This window comes from Perognathus longimembris, chromosome 11 (genome assembly GCF_023159225.1).
Source record: "Perognathus longimembris pacificus isolate PPM17 chromosome 11, ASM2315922v1, whole genome shotgun sequence".
Taxonomy (NCBI): domain Eukaryota; kingdom Metazoa; phylum Chordata; class Mammalia; order Rodentia; family Heteromyidae; genus Perognathus; species Perognathus longimembris.
Genome location: NC_063171.1, coordinates 47,585,468 through 47,604,963, shown reverse-complemented (window position 1 = coordinate 47,604,963; position 19,496 = coordinate 47,585,468). Strand labels below are relative to the sequence as shown.

The 19,496-nt window shown below is 45.8% G+C and overlaps 1 protein-coding gene across 2 annotated transcripts in view; it reads right to left on the bottom strand.

Moving 5' to 3' along the window:
* Slc30a10 (solute carrier family 30 member 10) overlaps window positions 1-19,496 on the bottom strand; it is a 32,025-nt gene that overhangs the window by 2,051 nt on the left and 10,478 nt on the right. Inside the window, exons 1-3 of one of the 2 annotated variants that reach the window (XM_048357821.1) lie at window positions 10,401-11,095; window positions 9,490-9,567; window positions 1,811-2,050 (exon numbers count right to left, since the gene is read on the bottom strand). In XM_048357821.1, the coding sequence (XP_048213778.1) occupies window positions 1,811-2,050; window positions 9,490-9,567; window positions 10,401-11,031 (949 nt within the window). In that variant the 5' untranslated portion in view covers window positions 11,032-11,095. Of the gene's footprint in view, window positions 1-1,810; window positions 2,051-9,489; window positions 9,568-10,400; window positions 11,096-19,496 lie in introns of those variants that run through there. The other variant, XM_048357822.1, reaches the window with a different exon arrangement.

Sequence of the window (19,496 nt, the reverse complement as noted above, 5' to 3'; positions counted from 1 at the left end):
CGGATATACGAGGCCCTAGGTTCGATTCCCCAGCACCACATATACAGAAAATGGCCAGAAGCGGCGCTGTGGCTCAAGTGGCAGAGTGCTAGCCTTGAGCGGGAAGAAGCCAGGGACAGTGCTCAGGCCCTGAGTCCAAGGCCCAGGACTGGCCAAAAAAAAAAAAAAAAAAAAAAAATGTAGTCTCCTTTTAAAAACATTAGAAATAAAGTTACATATCCAATTTCTCACCAACATTTAAATAGGCCTCATTTAGGAATTTTACAGTTTCTAAACTTTTTAATCACAGATGCACACATCTAGCGTGAGTATTTGACTTCCATTGGAACAAAGTGAAGAGATAGATTTCATTTATGGATGAAGGAGGGCTCCAAATTTGAGACATGGTCCTTTTTAGAGGGGTAGGAGAGACAGAGGGACCAGTATGCTGAAAAAGTCATTTAATTGAAAGGCAGAATCTATACTATGAATGATTCATGTTTGCAGGAAAAATAAATAAGTAAAAATTACAGTCTAGGCAAGAGTAGCCTTCTTTGAGTTCAAATAAATCTTTTTTGGGGGGGGAGGATTTGTTGATATTTCTAGAACATCACAATAACAATGGTATAGTGATTATATTTTTTAATGTACATGATGCATGCATTAGAATAGATCATTCTCTGGATCACAAATAAATAATGACTTAAATAATTGAAATCATACAAAAAAAATGTTCTCAGGCAATAATGGAATTAACTTGAAGCCTACACAATACAAAGACAACCACAAGCTGATCACCAACGGCTCACACCTATAACCCTAGCTATTCAGGAAGCTGAGATCTAAGGATCATGGTTCAAAGCCATCCCAGGCAGGAAAGGCCATAAGACTTTTATTTCCAATGAACCAATAGAAAACCAGAGGTGGCGCTGTGGCTCAAAGTGGTGAAGCACTAGCCTTGAGCTCAGGAACAAAAGCTCAAGAACAGCACCCAGGCCCTGAGATCAAGCCCCATATCCGACATACATGCATGCATACATACATACATACATACATCAATACAACAGCAAAGCCGCCAAATAATTTGCAAGTTAAACAATGCACTTCCAAATCATCCATGGGTCCAAAAAAAATACATTTCTGAGTAATATCAGCAGTATAGGAGGTTTCAACTATTCTTCCTCAAAAGACTAATGATTAAGCAACTAGCTGGTCACTGAAATAGCTCTAGTATAGCTCTGAGGTACTGTGAAAAAATGTTAGCTCTGGTCCAATGACTGATCTCCCCCCACTAGGAGGTCCTGGGAGCCCCAAGGGAATATGGCACTTTCCCTGGACCCTAAGGGCCCTAGGTCAAGTCTTTGTGGATGTCCTGGGGGAGGGGCTGGGAGACAGTTAACCTAGCTGCTCTCTGAGAAGCTGCAAATGGAGTGTTATTCTTTCTGTCCCCCTCACCTCCAGGGGAAGGACAATTCTTTCTGCAGAGTGGGCTAATGTTGAAGGGCAAGGAAATTGGTCCAGAACAGAGTCCTGACTTAGACCATTCAACGCATGGTAGTCAAGGATGAAGTAAACTGCTTTGATGTGGAGGCATGAGGTATTGCCCAAACATAGTATCCTCAAAAAAATGTGTGACAAGTCAGAGCCTCGTGGGTTACAAAGAACCCTTGGTTCTTGGAGTTGTGCATCATCTTCCTGGGCTGCTGAGCACACGAGGAAGTCTCCGTGGTTGATTTCAGGTATTTCAGAATGCACAAACCCAGCAGCGCTCTGCACACATGCCAGCCCTCCGACAGCACTCGCACTCCGCGTCAGCCTAGAGTCCACTTACTCAGCTCTTCCATGTCGATTCCCTTGGGGACCATCTGCAGCAGAATGACAGCAGTCTCCTTGATGAGTGGAAAGGCCGATGACAGAATAATGATAACCATGATGATGGTCAGGCTGGGATCAATGTAACACTGCCAGTTACACGGCGCTTCAGCATTCAGGGGACGCACATAGAATATGATGGCCGTGATGACCACAATCACAGACCCCAGCGCATCTCCCATCACATGTAAAAGAACACCTGCCATGAAGAAGGACACTGATGAAGCACAGAGCTAAGAGTGGGGCCCAAAGTCACAGAGTGACGCAGATTTCCAACAGATATCCAAGGGATGTCTGTTGCTACCTATGCGCTTTGAGGTTAGCACTCCAGCAAACATCAATCTAGAAATAATAATAATAGTAATAATAAAGGCAATGATATCTTAGAATCAAAGCCAAGACTACCAGTCCCAGGACTCAGAGAGCCCAGAAAGTGGCAAGGAGGATTCTTGGGAGGAGTGGGTGACTGTGTCATCTCACAGTGTGGGATGATTCTCCGGTGGATTGGACACATCCAGGTGAAGAAAGCAAGGATCCAAGACACACAGCTGACCCGAGAGGGACTGAGCTGCACCTGACCTCCCCTGCCACACTGAGATTTTGCCCTGAAAAGAAACATGATGTTGAGCCTAGAATGAGGCTTACTGGTAGAGTGCTTGCCTAACATGCATGAAGCCCCAGGTTTGCTGTCTCAGGGCCACATAACAGAAAAAGCTGGAAATGGTGCTGTGGCTCAAGTAGTAGAACGCTAGCTTTGAGCACAGACAGGCTCAAAAACAGTGCCCAGGCCCTGAGTTCAAGCCCCAAGACTGGCAAAAGAAAAGAGAGAGAGAGGGCGGGGGCGGAGGGGAAACACTGTCCCTACACCAGTGAAGAAAGCGGTTCACAAGAAAAAGAGATCCCAGGAGAAACAAGAGAAGCAAATATGTATGATATGAGAATAAATGAAGTATAAAGTAAATGCAAATAAAAGTATAAAAAAGAGAAAGAAAGTAAATAAGGAAAGAATAAAGGTGAGACAGAGAGAGGGAAGGAGGGAGGGAGATGAAAGAAAGGAGGAAGGTATGAAGGAAGGAAGGAAAGAAGGGAGGGAGGGAGGGAGGGAGGGAGGGAGGGAAGAAAGGAAAAGAAAAAAAAGATTTTCAGGCCCACTCTAAATGTCATTCTCCATTTTATAAAGGAAGAAACTGAAACACAGAGTAAATGAGTAATTTGTATAAGATAATACAATTATGGAAGATGATAGATAGATAGTTGGCAGATAGATAGATAGATAGATAAATAGATAGATAGATAGATAGATAGATAGATAGATGATAGATAGATAGACAGATAGATGAGAGAGATATCAATCCTTATCTAGTGATAAGGATAACAAGAGTACTGGCCTCATGAGAAAAAAAATGCATGAGGAAAAACATATAAAGTGCTTAGGTTTATAGTAAAGTGAACTCAGTAGTTTTAAAACTCAGTAGTTTTAGTGACTGCCTAACTTTGTGCCAGGTGGCAAACATGCATGAGTTGCTTCATGTTCACAGCTAGCTTCCTAGGTGGATAGTATTATAATTTAGGTCCTGAGTAGAATCGTGAGACTCCAGCCCTGCTGCTTCGGGAAGAGCTAGCTTAGAACATGCCAGCAGCTTCTTGTGGTTACTCTTGCTATGTCCTTTCCGTATCTTAGGCACAGAGTAGCTCAGTAAAAAGTCTTTCAGAGGGAGAGAATCCTGGGAAGTCCACTTAGCAGAGCCCTATCCATCTTGCTTTGTGTAAGTTCTGAATTCCAATTCCAGGTTTTCCTTTGAGTCATACCACTAGTCATCCCTAAGAATTACATGAAAGAGTAGCTTGCAAACTTGTTTTTCCCATAATCCAACTAAGAATTGTTTTCTAGTCCAGCACACACAGAAACAAAGAAAAGCATAGAACATTTCCCTTTACATAGCACTTGTTACTGTTTTCTATTGTTTCATTTAGTTCTAATTAATGTAAAAGCTAATCATACTCTACTAAACTAGTTCAGTTAGAAAAAAATTGTAGAGGGCTAAGGGTGGAGTTCAGTAGCAGAACATGTGCTTAATATGTGTAAAGAATTGACTTCAATGCCCAGCCAATAAGCTGGGCACCCACAGCTCATGTCTATACTCCTAGCTCTCAGGAGGCAGAGACATGAGGACCAAGGCTTGAATACAGGCAGGAAAATCCATGAGATTCTTATTTCCAATCTTCCACCATAAGTGGAGCTGTGGCTCAAAATGGAAGAGCGCTAGCCTAGTGTTGAGCAGACTCAGGACAGGGCCCTGAGTTCAAGCATGACCAACATAACCAACAACATGACCACCACCAACAACAAAGAGCTAGCCTGTGCAGCTAAATCCCAGAGACTTGTGAATTAACTAGCAGGAAAACAAATGAAGAGCTGTAGTTCAAGTGGTAGTGTCAGCCTTGAGGGGAAAAGCCAACTAAGAACATAAGGTCTGAGTTCAAACCCCAGGACTAGGACCAAAATTTAAAAAATTAAATTCCTCCTTTACTGTTGTTGTTATTTATTTGTATTATTATCATTTATTTGTATTGTTTATTTGTTCAAATGGGAGAAAAACATATATATTTCCTCCAATCTTTGTTGTCTTCATGGTAAGAGCACTCAAAAAAAAATCTTTTCTTCTTGCTTTTTGGGAAGGCATATTGTACAGCATTCTTGCTGTCTGTAGTCACCCTGGTAGCAGTAGCACAGGCCGATACTGAGCTCCATGCTCTCGCAACCTGGGGGAAGAAGGAAGCTCTCTGCCTCTCCCATCGTGCACCTTGGCAGTTTGTGGAGTAAATCCTCCTTCCTGTGCCCAGCCATGCCAAACATCCAAGTCATGCTCACCACAACACAGAGAAGATGGTACCAGTATCTTCATGAATAGGTAAAGAGGCCAAAGCTGAACAGAAGTTACTGAGCTAGGAAAAGGCTGAGACAGAATGCAAACTAGATCTGCCTGACCTAGGAATGTAAAAACTTCTCCACCTGGTAGTACAGTAAGTACCGTAAGTACTGTGTAGTAATTGCCATAAGTACTGAGAGTCAGTGCAAGGGGGAAGAAAGGAGCAGAAATGTCTAGAAAGAAGTGCTGGCAAAGAATAGCAATCTTTTGATTTCCAGTGGTACTTAGACATTTTATTGAACATAGTAAAGGTATGGGGGCAAACCCTGCCACTGTCTCATCTGTGATCCTGAGACAAGTTTGGTAGAGACAAAGATCAGAACTTTGTAAGCATGTCAGTCACCTGATTAGTCATAGTTCTCAGAAGACTGGAATCCTTTACAAAGGCAAGAATCCTCTGCGCTTGGCTTTCACTTGTCAACTTGGAATTTTAAAAAGGAAAGAAACAATAGACCATAGAGGGGCTAGGAATATGGCCTAGCGGTACAGTGCTTGCCTAGCATGCATGAAGCCCTGGGTTTGATTCCTCCGCACCACATATATAGAAAAAGCTGGAAGTGGCGCTGTGGCTCAAGTGGTATAAGAAAAAGGACGCCAGGGTTCAAACCCCAGGACTGACCAAAAATAAGAATAAAAAGACGGGGCTGGGGATATGGCCTACTGGCAAGAGTGCTTGCCTCGTATACATGAGGCCCTGGGTTCAATTCCCCAGCACCACATATACAGAAAATGGCCAGAAGTGGCACTGTGGCTCAAGTGCCAGAGTGCTAGCCTTGAGCAAAAAGAAGCCAGGGACAGTGCCCAGGCCCTGAGTCCAAGCCCCAGGACTGGCCAAAATAAAATAAAATAAATAAAAAGACCATCACAAGTGGCTCACACCTGTAATCCTAGCTACTCAGAAGGCTGAGATCGGAGGATCAAGGTTCAAAGCCAGGCCAAACAGGAAAGTCTGTGAGATTCTTCTAACTACAAAAAGCTAGAAGGAGAGCTGTGGCTCAAGCAGTAGAGCACTAGCCGTGAACACAAAAGGCTCATGGGACAGCACCTAGGCCCAGAGTTCAAGCCCCTGGACCAGCATAGTAGTAGTAGTAGTAGTAAAAATAATAGTAATAATAACTCCCAAAATGACATATATGACGAGTTGGCAATTTGACTACAATTGAAATTGGATAAGTATAAGTATCTTAGCACTTGGAAAAGCCATCAATGCTATGTAATTTGTTGAATTACTGAAAACACAGTGCATTCACATTGAGCACTTACACCTGCTTCTGAAAGAATAAAATCTGGGGCTGGGAATGTGGCTTAATGGTAGAGTGTTTGCCTAGTGTGCATGGACCCCTGGGTTTGATTTCTCAGTACCACATAAACAAAAAAAAGCTGGAAGTGGCTGTGTGGCTCAAGTGGTAGAGTGCTAGCCTTGAGCAAAAGAAGCTTGGGGACAGTGCCTGTACCCAGAGTTCAAGCCTGAAGACTGGCAAAAATAAATAAATAAAAATATAATCTGTCTTGGGGCTGGGAATATAGCCTAGTAGTAAAGTACTTGCCTCGTATACATGAAGCCCTGGGTTCGATTCCTCAGTACCACATAAACAGAAAAGGCTGGAAGTAGCACTGTGGCTCAAGTGGTAGAGTGCTAGCCTTGAGCAAAAAGAAGCCAGGGACAGTGCTCAGGCCCTGAGTGCAAGCCCCAAGACTCACAAAAAAACAAAACAAAACAAAAAATGTAATCTGTCTTAGCAGAAAAGAAAAAGAATAAAAGAACTATGAGGAAATGTCTTCTTAGAGGGGTAATGCCAGGATTGTGATTTATCGATTTAGATTCATAGTGAAATTAAAAGAGCTAATTGTCTTTCTGACACTGTTGCAACATTTGTAATGCACCAAGCTTGATCGTACATGAGAATATTTTCTAAGATGGCATTTCTTGGAATTCATTTTCTTATTTTGTTTGGAATGAAAGAAACAGTGATTAAAAACAAAGAAATGGTTTTTGTTCATAGAGACGCCCAAAATGATTTTTGTTCATGGAGAACACCATCCGGGATATTTCACCTACAAATGAGGAGGGGAGACAATTCTGCCTTCTTTAGTGGGGAGAGGCATAACCAAGTTTTCATTAAATGATAAAACATGAAGCAAGAGGTAATACTCCACTCCTAGTAAAAGTATCAAAACTCTTCTCGTGAGCTGGGTGCTAGTAGCTCAGGCCAATAATCCTAGCTACTTGGGAGGCTGAGATCTGAGGAACACAGTTCAAAACCAGCCCAAGCAGAAAAGCCCATGAGACCCTTTTCTACAATTAACCACCAGAAAACCAAAAGTGGAACCATGGCGCAAATGGTAATGCACTAGCTTTGAGCAAAAGGAGCTCAGGGACAGAACCTAGGCTCTACCACCACCACCAACACCATCAACAGCAACACCAACAAGCAAAACTCTCTTCTCTCATTCTTCCCAGTGATTGTAAAAGTTAAGAACAGCTAGGATAGCAAAGTCTCCAGAACTTGACATCTTTATAAATGTAAATTACTTTTTCAATTTTAAAAGTTGGCGGGGTAATGCATGGATTGTAATGACATATTCCATTGATGTGTATGCCATACCAAAAAAAAAGGGGTGGGGGAAGTATTAACAATCCTGTTTTCTGAAGCAACTGCTTCTGCATGCACACTGGAGAAGCAAGCCACCCTGCCTGGACACCAGAGGCAGGTGTGATCATAGAAGGAGCCAGAAAACATGAAACTGGAGCCCAGGATTCCAACCCATCTCTATGCTAGCCAAGGGGGACGGGGGAAGTCGCCAAACTCTAGACTCCTCTTTTCTCTTTTGTGAAGGGTAAGTAAGGGTGGGAGTTCGTTCTCTCCACATTCTTTCTAGCACTTACATTTGGTGGTCCTTCTCTGAATTATAGCCTCAAATGAAGGACCCAGGACTGCCTCACACTGAACCTGAATTCAGACAGCATACAGCAAAGACAAGACCTAGCTCATCCTTACTGAACTAGCAGGGCCTGGCACCTCACAATGTCACTCAGGACCTGAATGATAAAAGTATCCATCTCGGGCTGGGAATGTGGCTTAGCGGTAGAGTGCTTGTCTAGCATGCATGAAGCCCTGGGTTCAATTCCTCAGTATCACATAAACAGAAAAAGCCAGAAGTAGCACTATAGATCAAGTGGTAGAGTGCTAGCCTTGAGCAAAAGAATCTCAGAGACCGTGCTCAAGCCCTGAGTTCAAGCCCCAGGATTGGAAAAAAAAAAAAAAAAAGTATCCATCTGGGAAGATGGTAGTGAACACTAAATGACTCATTCATGCCTGGTACCTGGCACAAAGTAGGCACTCAAGTAAAGTAGAAGCTCATTTCCCTATTATAAGCCTAAGCACTTTACATGTCTTCCCATCATGTAAATCCATGAGGTAAGTACTGTTGTTATTTACTTTATTTAGTTAGTTATTTGTTATTCATTTATTTGTAGTACTGGGGATTGAATTCCAGGCCTCATGGTTGTTAGGCAAGTGTTCCACCAACCATTGAACCACACCACAGACCTCATTACCCTCATATAAAAAATGAGGCGGGGGAGATGTGGCTTAGCGGTAGAGTGCTTGCCTAACATGCATGAAGCCCTGGTTTGATTCCTAAGTACCACATAAACAGAAAAGGCTGGAAGTAACGCTGTGGCTCAAGTGGTAGAGGGCTAGCTTTGAGCAAAAGAAGCTCAGGAACATTGCCTAGGCCCTGAGTTCAGCCCCAGGATGGGGGTGGGGAGAGGAGGAGGAGGAGGAGGAGGAGGAGGAGGAGGAGGAGGAGGAGGAGGAGGAGGAGGAGGAGGAGGAGGAGGAGGAGGAGGAGGAGGAGGAGGAGGAGGAGGAGGAGGAGGAGGAGGAGAAACTCTGGAAGGGATAAGTGAAGAAACAGAGTCACTCAGCAATGTCATGTAGGACATAGTCTTGGGTAGAGGTCTAGTATTTTTCCTACTTTTATCAAAATCCTATTCATTACAGCAGTCTGCCCTGGGGCTGGGGTGTGAGTCAACTGCAGAAGGCATGCATGTTTAGCATGTGTCAGGCCCTGAGTTCAATCTCCAGAACCACCAAAAACATTATAACTTAAACAATAAAATAAAATAAAATAGAGGCCAGGCACCAGTGGCTCACACATATAATCCTGGCTACTCAAGGGGCTGAGATCTGAGGATCTTGGTTTAAAGCCAGCTCCGGCAGGAATGCCCATGAGACTTATCTCCAACCAGAAGTGGTGCTGTGGCTCAAAGTGGTAGAATGCTAGGCTTGAGCACAAAAGCTCAGGGAGATCACCCAGGCCCTGAGTTCAAGCCTCATGACTGACAAAAATAAATAACTAGATAAGCAAACAACTAAAAAATAGGCTGTATTATACATCAGCAATGTCTATGAATGTGCAAAATTGAGTGGAGTAGGAAGGTGGTCATGCTATCATGAAACTCAGGAGCAGGGTGCATTATTTCAGGCACAACTAGAGCAATGATAAATCATTAGCAACTAGTTTCTCCTTCTGAATCAATGCGGTGATTAGGTAAGACACCCCAGGTCATAGTCTGTGCAGGTAAATGGCCTACTTTCCAACACACCATTGACTTATTCAAAGTCAAACAGCAGTGGAGAGCAGGGCACCGACCACGGGGACCACTGGGAAGGACAGCAAATGGTCTTAGAGTCAAGCCTACCTCTGATATTCAGCGCTTCAGACTTTTTCTCCTTTTTCATAGTCTCTTCCAGCTCGTTCTGGGTGCTCAGGGAATCACCTGCATTCAAAGAAGAAACCTTGTGTTGTGTATAAGTTCTACAAACAAAAAGAACCAATGGACTCAAAGTTTTGTTACTTCAAATTCCTACTATATCTATCTAGTAGCATATGAGAACTCTCCTCCTCCTGATATCTCTCTCTCTCTCTGACACACACACACACACACACACACACACACACACACACAATCCCCAATAAGACCCCCTTGATCCCGAAAGAGTGGTCCACCTTTGGATTTCATTCACACTTCCTTTCAACTTGAAACCAAAAAAAGAATGACTGCAAGCCCACCCCCCCCACCCCCAAAACCAAGAGACAGAGGGTAGCCCAAGGGGAGGAGGGAAACAAAGTTCAGCCAGTAACCGATGGAAAGGAGGAGGGAGGAGGAGGACTGTTTATTGCCCAACAATAAGAACTGACTCCAAAGAAAATCGATACTTCCACACAGAGAGAATAGAGGTAGACAAATAGCAAACGAGAACCCAGAATCTAGGAGGAAATTAAAGATATTAGGAGGAATATATATTGTTAGAAGAGAAGTAAAGCGGGCTGCAAAGAGATTTTTTTTTTTAATTCAGAAAGGAAGAAAGGGGCGTGAGATGAGAAGGAAGGGATCAGGAGGGAGGAGGGAGGAAAACGAGGGAGGGAGAGGAGGGGGAGGGGGAGGGAGGGAGGAGGAGGAGGAGGAGGAGGAGGAGGAGGAGGAGGAGGAGGAGGAGGAGGAGGAGGAGGAGGAGGAGGAGGAGGAGGAGGAGGAGGAGGAGGAGGAGGAGGAGGAGGAGGAGGCGGCGGAGGCGGCAAAGCGGCCCAAAGGATGCAACCGAAAGGCACCTGCTACATTTGAGAAAACGGTCGCCCCCTTCTCCTGCTTCCTTTCGACCGAAGCCCTCCGGAAGGTCACAGCGGAGTCAGAGCCGGGGACTGTCGGGGTCCCAGCACACTGCCGGCCCTCCGTGCCCTGGGGTCCCCCAAAAGGACCCGCGTGGTCCAGCTGTTGCTGCTGCTGCAGGCGGCGGCGGGGCCCCGGGACGCAGCAGGAGAACCAGGCGGCGCAGTCCTGGAAGATGAGCAGCCCCACCAGGTTGACGGCTAGCCCCAGGGCGCCCACGATGAGCACCAGCTCGGGGTCGTCCATGCGCTCGGGCCGGGCGAGGCGCTGCACGGCCTGCACGAAGACCGTGAAGCAGAGCGCGGTGAGGAAGACGGCGTTGCTGAGCGCGCCCACCACCTCGGCGCGCGCGTAGCCGAAGGTGGCCCCGGAGCCCCGGCGCGGGCGCCGGGCGATGTAACCGGCGCCCAGCCCCACACACAATGAGACCAGATCCGACAGCATGTTGAAGGAGTCTGACAGCAGCGCGATCGAGTTGCCCAGGTAGCCCGACACCAGCTCGGCCACGAAGAAGACCACGGTGAGGACCAGCATGAAGAGCAGCCGGCACGTCTTGCCCGAATAACGGCCCATGGCTGCAGCCGAGCGGCGACGGCCTAGCCCGCCGCGTCCCCGGCCAGGCCAGCGCCGCCAAGGCCAGCGCCACAGGTGGGGGCGCGCGCGGAGGCGGCCCCGACTCCACCGAGGCCCGGCACCCCGCCTCCTGGGCTTCCCCGCCCGCCCGCTTGGCCCAGACGCTTTTTATAAGACTGAAGCAGAGCGACCCCAGTTCCCGCAGTCCAGAGTCTATGGGAGTGGCTGGCGAGCCTGGTCTCCTCCCTCCGCCCTGGGGCCCTCCTCCCTCACCACCCACACCCACCAGCCTGGTTAGGCAGGTGGCCACCGCCAGCGTCTCTCCTAGGTGTGTGTGTTGGGGGGGGGGGGGGGGCTGCAGCATGTCACTCTTCACGGAGGTGGGAATCACCCACCACCACCCATTTCTCCAAGCCCTCCTTTCCCGAATGACCAATGGCCTGCCAGTCTGAATGACCAGGACCTTGACTGCCACGGGTGTGTACGCGGTGGTGGACGTGGACACCCGTGCGTACGTGCCCAGACTCGGGTTGCTGTATAGATTCCCCATTAACCCTCCTCATAAGGCCCAGGAGCATGAACTTGGGTCAGCCCTGCCTTTAAGGGCACTGCCTGCCTTTCTAGTTTATTAAATGTGAGTTCAGCCATCACTCAATACCCTTATGACACTACCACCCGTGGTGTGACCACCAGATCATTCCTCTCTTCTCCCTCGAAGACCTCATAAAGAATGCTGGGCCCAGACCTGGGAATGTGGCTTAGCGGTAGAGTGCCTGCCTAGTATGCATGAAGCCCTGGGTTCGATTCCTCAACACCACATAAACAGAAAAGGCCGGAAGTGGTGCTGTGGCTCAAGTGGTGGAGTTCTAGCCTTGAGCAAAAAAAGAAGTCAGGGACAGTGCCCAGACCCTGAGTTCCAGCCCCAGGACTGGCAAAAAAAAAAAGGCGCGGGGGGGGGGGGGGTGAGGGGGGGGAGGTCCTTTCTGTTACCTTTTCCTGTAACTGCTATCCTGTTCACTTCTCCTTCTGCAGGGCACAGGCAGGTGGTCACCAGCCCTAAGCTTGGTGGCTCACACCCAACACACATGCTGATCTATTCTGTGGTAGACAAAAGTCTCTTGACCAGCAAAAACAAACAAACAAACAAAAAACCCAAAACAAGCCAGGGCCAGACACTGCAAAAAACAGGTCTCATTCTCCGTTAAAGAGAAAGTTCCACTTATTTGCAGAGTTTTCTTCCCCGCCTTACACATTTCATCATTTTAAATTCTTTTGTTGTAAAACGTAAGTTGACAAAGTTATCCCTCCTGGTAAAGGGATGTCCCAGCATCCAGTTCAGGAATGTGGTTGGTGGGGCTGCAGCTGGAATGCATGTTGGGGGAGACTAGGTGGGGCTATCTGAACGGATAGCAGGACACCCACAAGGCTTGTTTGTTTTTTGTTTTGTTTTTGCTGGTCTCAGAGCATGAACTCAAGACCTGGGTGCTACCCTTGAGATCCTTTTGCTCAAAGCTAGCACTCTACCACTACAGCCACAGGACTACTTCTGGCTTTTTTCTGAGTAGCTTATTGGAGATAAGAGTCTCACAGACTTTCCTGACCTGGCAGGCTTAGAATGACCATCCTCAGATCTCAACTTCCAGAAAGAATAGCTAGGATATCAAACCCAGAACCACAGCACGCCCTGCCCACAAGACATTTAAAAAATAATACAGGGAGTGGCACTGTGGCTCAGGGTGGTAGAGGGCTGGCTTAGAGCAAAAGGCCCCAAGTTCAAGCCCCAAGACAGGAAAAAAAAAAAAAACTTGCCAGCACCAAGGGCTCATGCCTATAATCCTAGCTACTTAGGATCACAGTTCAAAGCCAACTTGCACAGGAAAGTCTATGACTCTTTATCTCCAACTAACCACCAGAAAACTGGAAGTGGTTTTGTGGGCTTATAGTGGTAGAACACTGGTCTTGAGCAAAAAAGATCAGGACTGAGGCCCAGGCCTTGAGTTCAAGCCCCAAGACTGCAGGAAACAAAATAACAATACAGAATGGATAGCAACAGGATGCCACAATGCCTGCACAACTAGAAAGGAATTGCCAACCTGGGCAGACACTGATGTCAGCCCTAATGACCTTTTGCATATCTGATGAATGCCTACTTTGTATCTAGCCAGCTTGTATAAAACCCAGGGTGTCCCCCTCCTTCAGGATCTGCACTTCTTTCTGGCATGAGCCTGGTTCCAGTCATCAGCAATAAACTCATTTATCCTCTCTAAAAGATGGTCTTGATCTGTGCCTGTCTGCACTGCCAGAACCAAGCAAATGAAAAAAATTCAAAGTTCACTTCATTTGTTGCAAAACTTAAGACACGACCTGAGTCACAAATTCAGAGATCTTGACATAAAAAACTTTCTACACTGGCATTTGCCCCAGAAATAACTTTTTAAAAGAAATTTCTAAAGCAAAGGGGGTGGTGCTGACATGGAGGGAGGGAGGGAGAACGAATACAGTCATAGTATTCAGCATATACTATGTAGAAAAAGAACTATGCATCTTGTAAACAGGGATGGAAGGAGGAAACGAGTGGAGGGGAGGGGGAGACAGTGAAGAAAAGGGTGACATTATCTCAAAAGAATTTTACTCATTACCTGTCTTACGAAATAACTCCTCTGTCCAGTACCTCAATAACAATGAAATTACATGTAAAGAAATTAAGAACGCAACGGTATTTTGTGGTTGTTTTCATTTTCAGGACTCTAATGAGATGTTCCCTAGCAGGAAGGGGTAGGGTGCAAGGAGAAGGAGAAGACGAAGTGGATGTGATCATAGCTCTTCATCCACATGTGTGGAAATAGAATAACAAAGCTCTATAGCATTGATTTAACAGGGGGAGAAGAATAACAGTGAGACTAATTAGGTCAAATACCTTACATGCATAATTGTACAATTAACTTACACAAATGAAAATTATAAAAGAGATGATATTGCCTTCAGGAAAGAGAATGGACATCTTGTTCAAAGCATTCCCAAGTTCTTATTCAGAAGAGGAAGGTTTTTTCCTATAGCATATATATCAAAGAATAGAGATCTCCACCTTGGCCCATTTCCATGTGTGTAAAGATTTGACCAAAGGAAATCCTTTCTATAGGTAGCTGAAGAATTTTGGGAACAAATTCAGTTTTTCACTAGAAAACATATATGTATATGAATTTGGATACGTATCACTTTGGTTGATACAAAGTAATAATGTACTTTGTATCAAGTAGACATTTGCCCTTAGGTGTTTTTCAGGATACCCTAAACTTAAGAAATTCACTCTGTGTGTGTGTGTGTGTGTGTGCGCGTGTGCGCACACGCGCGCGCAAGAGAGAGAACTCTGAGCCTTGCTGGTGTACCTTAGTTTTTTGCTCAAGGGTACACTACCACTTGAGCCACAGCTCTACTATGGCTTTTTGCTGGTTGATTGGAGATAAGAGTCTCACAGACGTTTCTGCTAGGGCTGGCTTCAAACTGGGCTCCTCAGATTTCAGCATCCTGAGCAGCTAGGATTACAAGCATGAGCCACCAGCACTCAGCTAAGGGACTCTTAATGACAGAGGTGTGAGATATGAAAATGAACACTAATGAGTGGTCAATACCACTTTGAAAGTTTGCTAGTGAAGATGAGTCACAGCAACATGACCTGCATCTTCCCTAGAAGGAATGAACTCCATTACGAATCCAGAGCTGTGCTGGTCAAGTTATCAAATGTCCTTACTTAAAAGTATCTCCATGGTTTCTCAAAAATAATTCTTGCTCTTTTTTATGTCTGTCCTGGGCCTTGAACTCTGAGTCTGTGCACTGTCCCTGAGCTTCTTTTGGCTCAAGGCTAGCCCTCTACCTTTTGAGCCACAGCACCACTTCTGGCTTTTCTGAGTAGTTTATTGGAGATAAGAGTCTTAAGAAGTTTTCTTCCCCTGGGCTGGCTCAGAACCACAATCCTCAGATCTCAGCTTCCAGAATAGCAAGGATTACAAGCATGAGCTCGGAGTGATCGACTTGCTTGTTCTTGAAATGCAAGACTGTCTATCTTAAGCACTGCCTTGAACTTGTAAGAATACCAGCCCTGGATATGGCCTAGTGGCAAGAGTGCTTGCCTTGTATACATGAGGCCCTGGGTTTAATTCCCCAGCACCACGTATACAGAAAATGGCCAGAAGTGGCGCTGTGGCTCAAGTGGTAGAGTGCTAGCCTTGAGCAAAAAGAAGCCAGGGACAGTGCTCAGGCCCTGAGTCCAAGCCCCAGGACTGGCCAAAAAAAAAAAAAAGAATACCAGCCCTATCTGATAGGAAGCGGCATTGTTACCTTGATCCTTTGCTGCCTTCTTGGTCCACTTATCACAGTCCCCCAAGGGCCATTTTTCGAAGTCTTGTCTTTGAAGCAATTTTTTTTTTTTTTTTTTTTGCCAGTCCTGGGGCTTGGACTCAGGGCCTGAGCACTGTCCCTGGCTTCTTTTTGCTCAAGGCTAGCACTCTGCCACTTGAGCCACAGCGCCGCTTCTGGCCATTTTCTGTATATGTGGTGCTAGGGAATTGAACCCAGGGCCTCACGTATCAGAGGCAAGCACTCTTGCCACTAGGCCATATCCCCAGCCCCTGAAGCAATTTTTGGGAAAACTTCTCCTGTCTGAAACTATTCATTGTCCCAGGTAGAACTCAGTTTTGCCAGCAGCCTGAGTTGACTTCCTTGTTTGACTTGTACTTACACCCTGGACTCCCCACTTTCTGTGCCATGTAACTTAGATTCTGCTGGATGGTACTTGGCACCCCTCGCCAGTGATGAACCAAACCTGATTTGATCTGCTGAGATCTGTGCTTTCTTTCTCTCCTTTCATCTGCTTAATCTTTCCTAACACTATCCATCCAGAACATTACAAGTCAGGATATGGTAAAGACACCTACACATCCAAGTTCATTGGTGCACTACGCACAATATGCAAGTTATGGAAACAGCCCAGGTATCCTACAATAGATGAGTGGATCAGTGGATCAGTAAAATGTTGTACATGTACACATTGGAATTTTACTCATCCATTTACTATTATGTCATTTGCAGGGAAATGAATGGACCTAGAACAACTCATGTTAAGTGAGGTAAGCCAATCTCAGAGAGACAAATGGTGCATGCTTTCTCTCATATGTGGAAGCTAGATCTCAACTACAACTGAATGCCATAACTTATACCAGGCTGCAGATATTCACATAGGGACTCTTAGGGGAAAGAGCCCAAAGGCATAACTCTTCTGAACATTTAAAATAGCATTTATTGAAACTTATTCCAGGAAATGGAAACATGTATTTTTGTCATTGGTGGTGGTGATGTTTAGTTTTGCTTCTTAAATTTTTTTTTGTCATTTTAGGTGGGCAGAATGGAAGGGAGGAAAGGTGGAATGAACACAGTCATTGTGTTGAGCAGACACTGTGGAAAATGAGCTATGTAACTTGTGGGCAGGGACAGGAAGGGGAAAACAGGGAAAATGAAGGATATTATGATATGATATTATCCAAAAGAGAAATGTACTCATTACCTGACTTATGAAATGGTAACACCTCTGGACAACATCCTTAATAAAAATAAAATTATATTAAAAAAACACATCCTATTGTAACATCAAATAATTAAAAAAAACATTGGTGGCTGGGGATATGGCCTAGTGGCAAGAGTGCTTGCCTCGTATACATGAGGCCCTGGGTTCGATTCCCCAGCACCACATACACAGAAAATGGCCAGAAGTGGCGCTGTGGCTCAAGTGGCAGAGTGCTAGCCTTGAGCAAGAAGAAGCCAGGGACAGTGCTCAGGCCCTGAGTCCAAGCCCCAGGACTGGCCAAAAAAAAAAAAAAAAAAAAAAACATTGAATCATTTTAATTTTGCAATCACTTTAAGAGAAATTGGACAGTTAGGATGAAACCCTTTACTACATATAACTTATTTTTTTCAATAGAAATGCAAAAGAAAACTTGAAAGATATCGTAGCATAACAGTTAGTCATTTGAGTTTCCCCATTCTCAATAACACAAGTATTCTGCATGGTGGAATGAGCCAAACACAGAAAGACAAGTACTGCAGAGTGATCTCATTCCTATGGGGACTCTAATAAACTGGGTCTCCAAAGTGGAGAATAGAGTGGTGGTTAGCAGAGCCCAGGGAGAGGGATGAAGAAAGGTTGATCAATGAGTACTAAGTTGTTACAGTTGTTGTAGGGAGTACAGCTAACTCCATCTTGACTAGGGAAACATGGTAGGAAATGTTGTGGGGAGTAGAGCTGACTCCATCTTGATTATTAGGTCAACCTGACCCCAAAATTCTGCTTCTGTAAATGGCTTGCTTAACTTGTTTGTTGCTTGCTCTACCCCCTGCGTCAACCCCCTACATCTGCGATACACTTTTACTTTTTTTTTTTTTTGGCCAGTCCTGGGCCTTGGACTCAGGGCCTGAGCACTGTCCCTGGCTTCTTCCCGCTCAAGGCTAGCACTCTGCCATTTGAGCCACAGTGCCGCTTCTGGCCGTTTTCTGTATATGTGGTGCTGGGGAATCGAACCTAGGGCCTCGTGTATCCGAGGCAGGCACTCTTGCCACTAGGCTATATCCCCAGCCCCACTTTTACTTTTATAAACCTCAGCTCGAGGACTGTTAAGGATCACAGTGTTAGCTCCCGAGTCTGCACTGTGTTCCTGGCTGGTCAGCCAGCTTTTTAGGGTCACAGTGTCAGCTCCCAAGTCTGTGCTGCGTTCCTGGCTGGTCAGTTCACTTTTTGCTTCCCCAATAAACCCATCTATTTGCTTGAGACTGTCTCTGAGTGGTGGACTCTTGGAGGGATGTGGAATCGACTCCCTTGAACCCCGTAACACAGTTAGAGAGGATCAAGAGGTGCTGGTTACAGTGATACAGTGGGGTAACTGAACAACAATAATGGTGGTTCTTAACGATCAAGAAGTGTTAAATGTTTGAGATTGGTAAGTGTAACTTGACTGAAATACTATGCAGTGATACAAGTATCAAAATACCTCACTATCCCATTAATGTGTACAATTTTTATGTCTCTGTGTAGCAGTTAAAGTTAGCTAATTATTTAATAACTTTTTGTGCCAGTCCCGGGGGTTTGAACTGAAGGCCTGGGTGCTGTCCCAGACCTTCTTTTTGCTCAAGGATAGCAGCACTCAACCATTGAGCCACATCCACTTCTGGCTTTTTCTGTGTATGTGGTACTAAGGAATGGAACCCAGGGCTTTATGCATGCTAGGCAAGCACTCTACCACTAAGCCGCATTCCCAGCCCCTAAAATAATTTTTTAAGGTGTCAGGCTTATCAAATTCCTTAGTGGGAACTTGAAACTAAATCCAAATTCTGCTGATTTTGCTACTACCTCCATGTCCTGGAGTTGTTGGGGTTTTTTTTAATGCCATCTCTTTCCTCATCTATGCAGCAGAAATCATAAAAGCATCAATCTCATGAGGTTGTCATGAGACTTAAATAAGGTAATACATGTCAGTTGCTCATTGGACTGCCACCTGCATAAGGCTCTTCACAAATAACCACTCCGTGGAGTTTTTCAGATAGGTTAGGGAGGGGAAGACTAATTCACTTTCAAAAAGATTCACATAAACCAGGCATTGGTGATACATTCCTGTAATCCTAGCTATTCAGGATGCTGACTGTTGGGGATTCATCTTGGCCCTAAGGGGGGGAAGGGCGATAAGAGCGCTCCAAGACGCCACCCTTCCCCCAGCCCTGGGGCAGTGTGGAAGTGAGCCACACCTATCTCCTTCTGGGTCGGGAAGCTTTGAGATCATTCCCCACCTTGCGCCAGCAAGCACGTGTGCTCCCCTTTTCTCGGGCTTTGCCCAGAGGGCGGTACTCTGGGAAGTGACGTTAGCCCATGAGGGAGGTCCTTGGGAGCTGCTCTTGGATGGACAAGCTCGCCAGCCTATCGCCAGCTCCTGTTCAATCCTCGTCATCACTACTATATTACTGTGAGCCCCTCCCGATTAAACCGGATTGCTCTCCGAAGCGTCTCCGAGATCCGTCTGCACCTGGCTTCCTTGGTGGGTAAGGAGGGAGAAAAGGGGATATCGTTGGGCCGCGTGCACTTTAGGCTTTCCCGTGTCCCTTCACTCCACCTTGGCCACCCGCGGGTCGGGCGCCCAGGGGAGAGGGTGAAAAGGGGAGCACTGGTAAGGGAGTAAGCTTAGCATCCCCGCACCAGGGGAGGTAAATCTAGCCCGGCAGCTGACGTCTGGGGATTGTGGTTCAAAGCCAGCTGGAATTGGAAAGTCCATGTGATGCTTATGTCCAATTAACCACCCAAACACTCAGAATGGTGCTGTGGCTCAAAGTGGCAGAGCACTAGCCTAGAGCAAAAAATCTCAGGGTCAGCACCCAGGCTCTGAGTTGAAGCCCCACAACTCACCAAAAAACCAAACTCACATAAAGGTGAC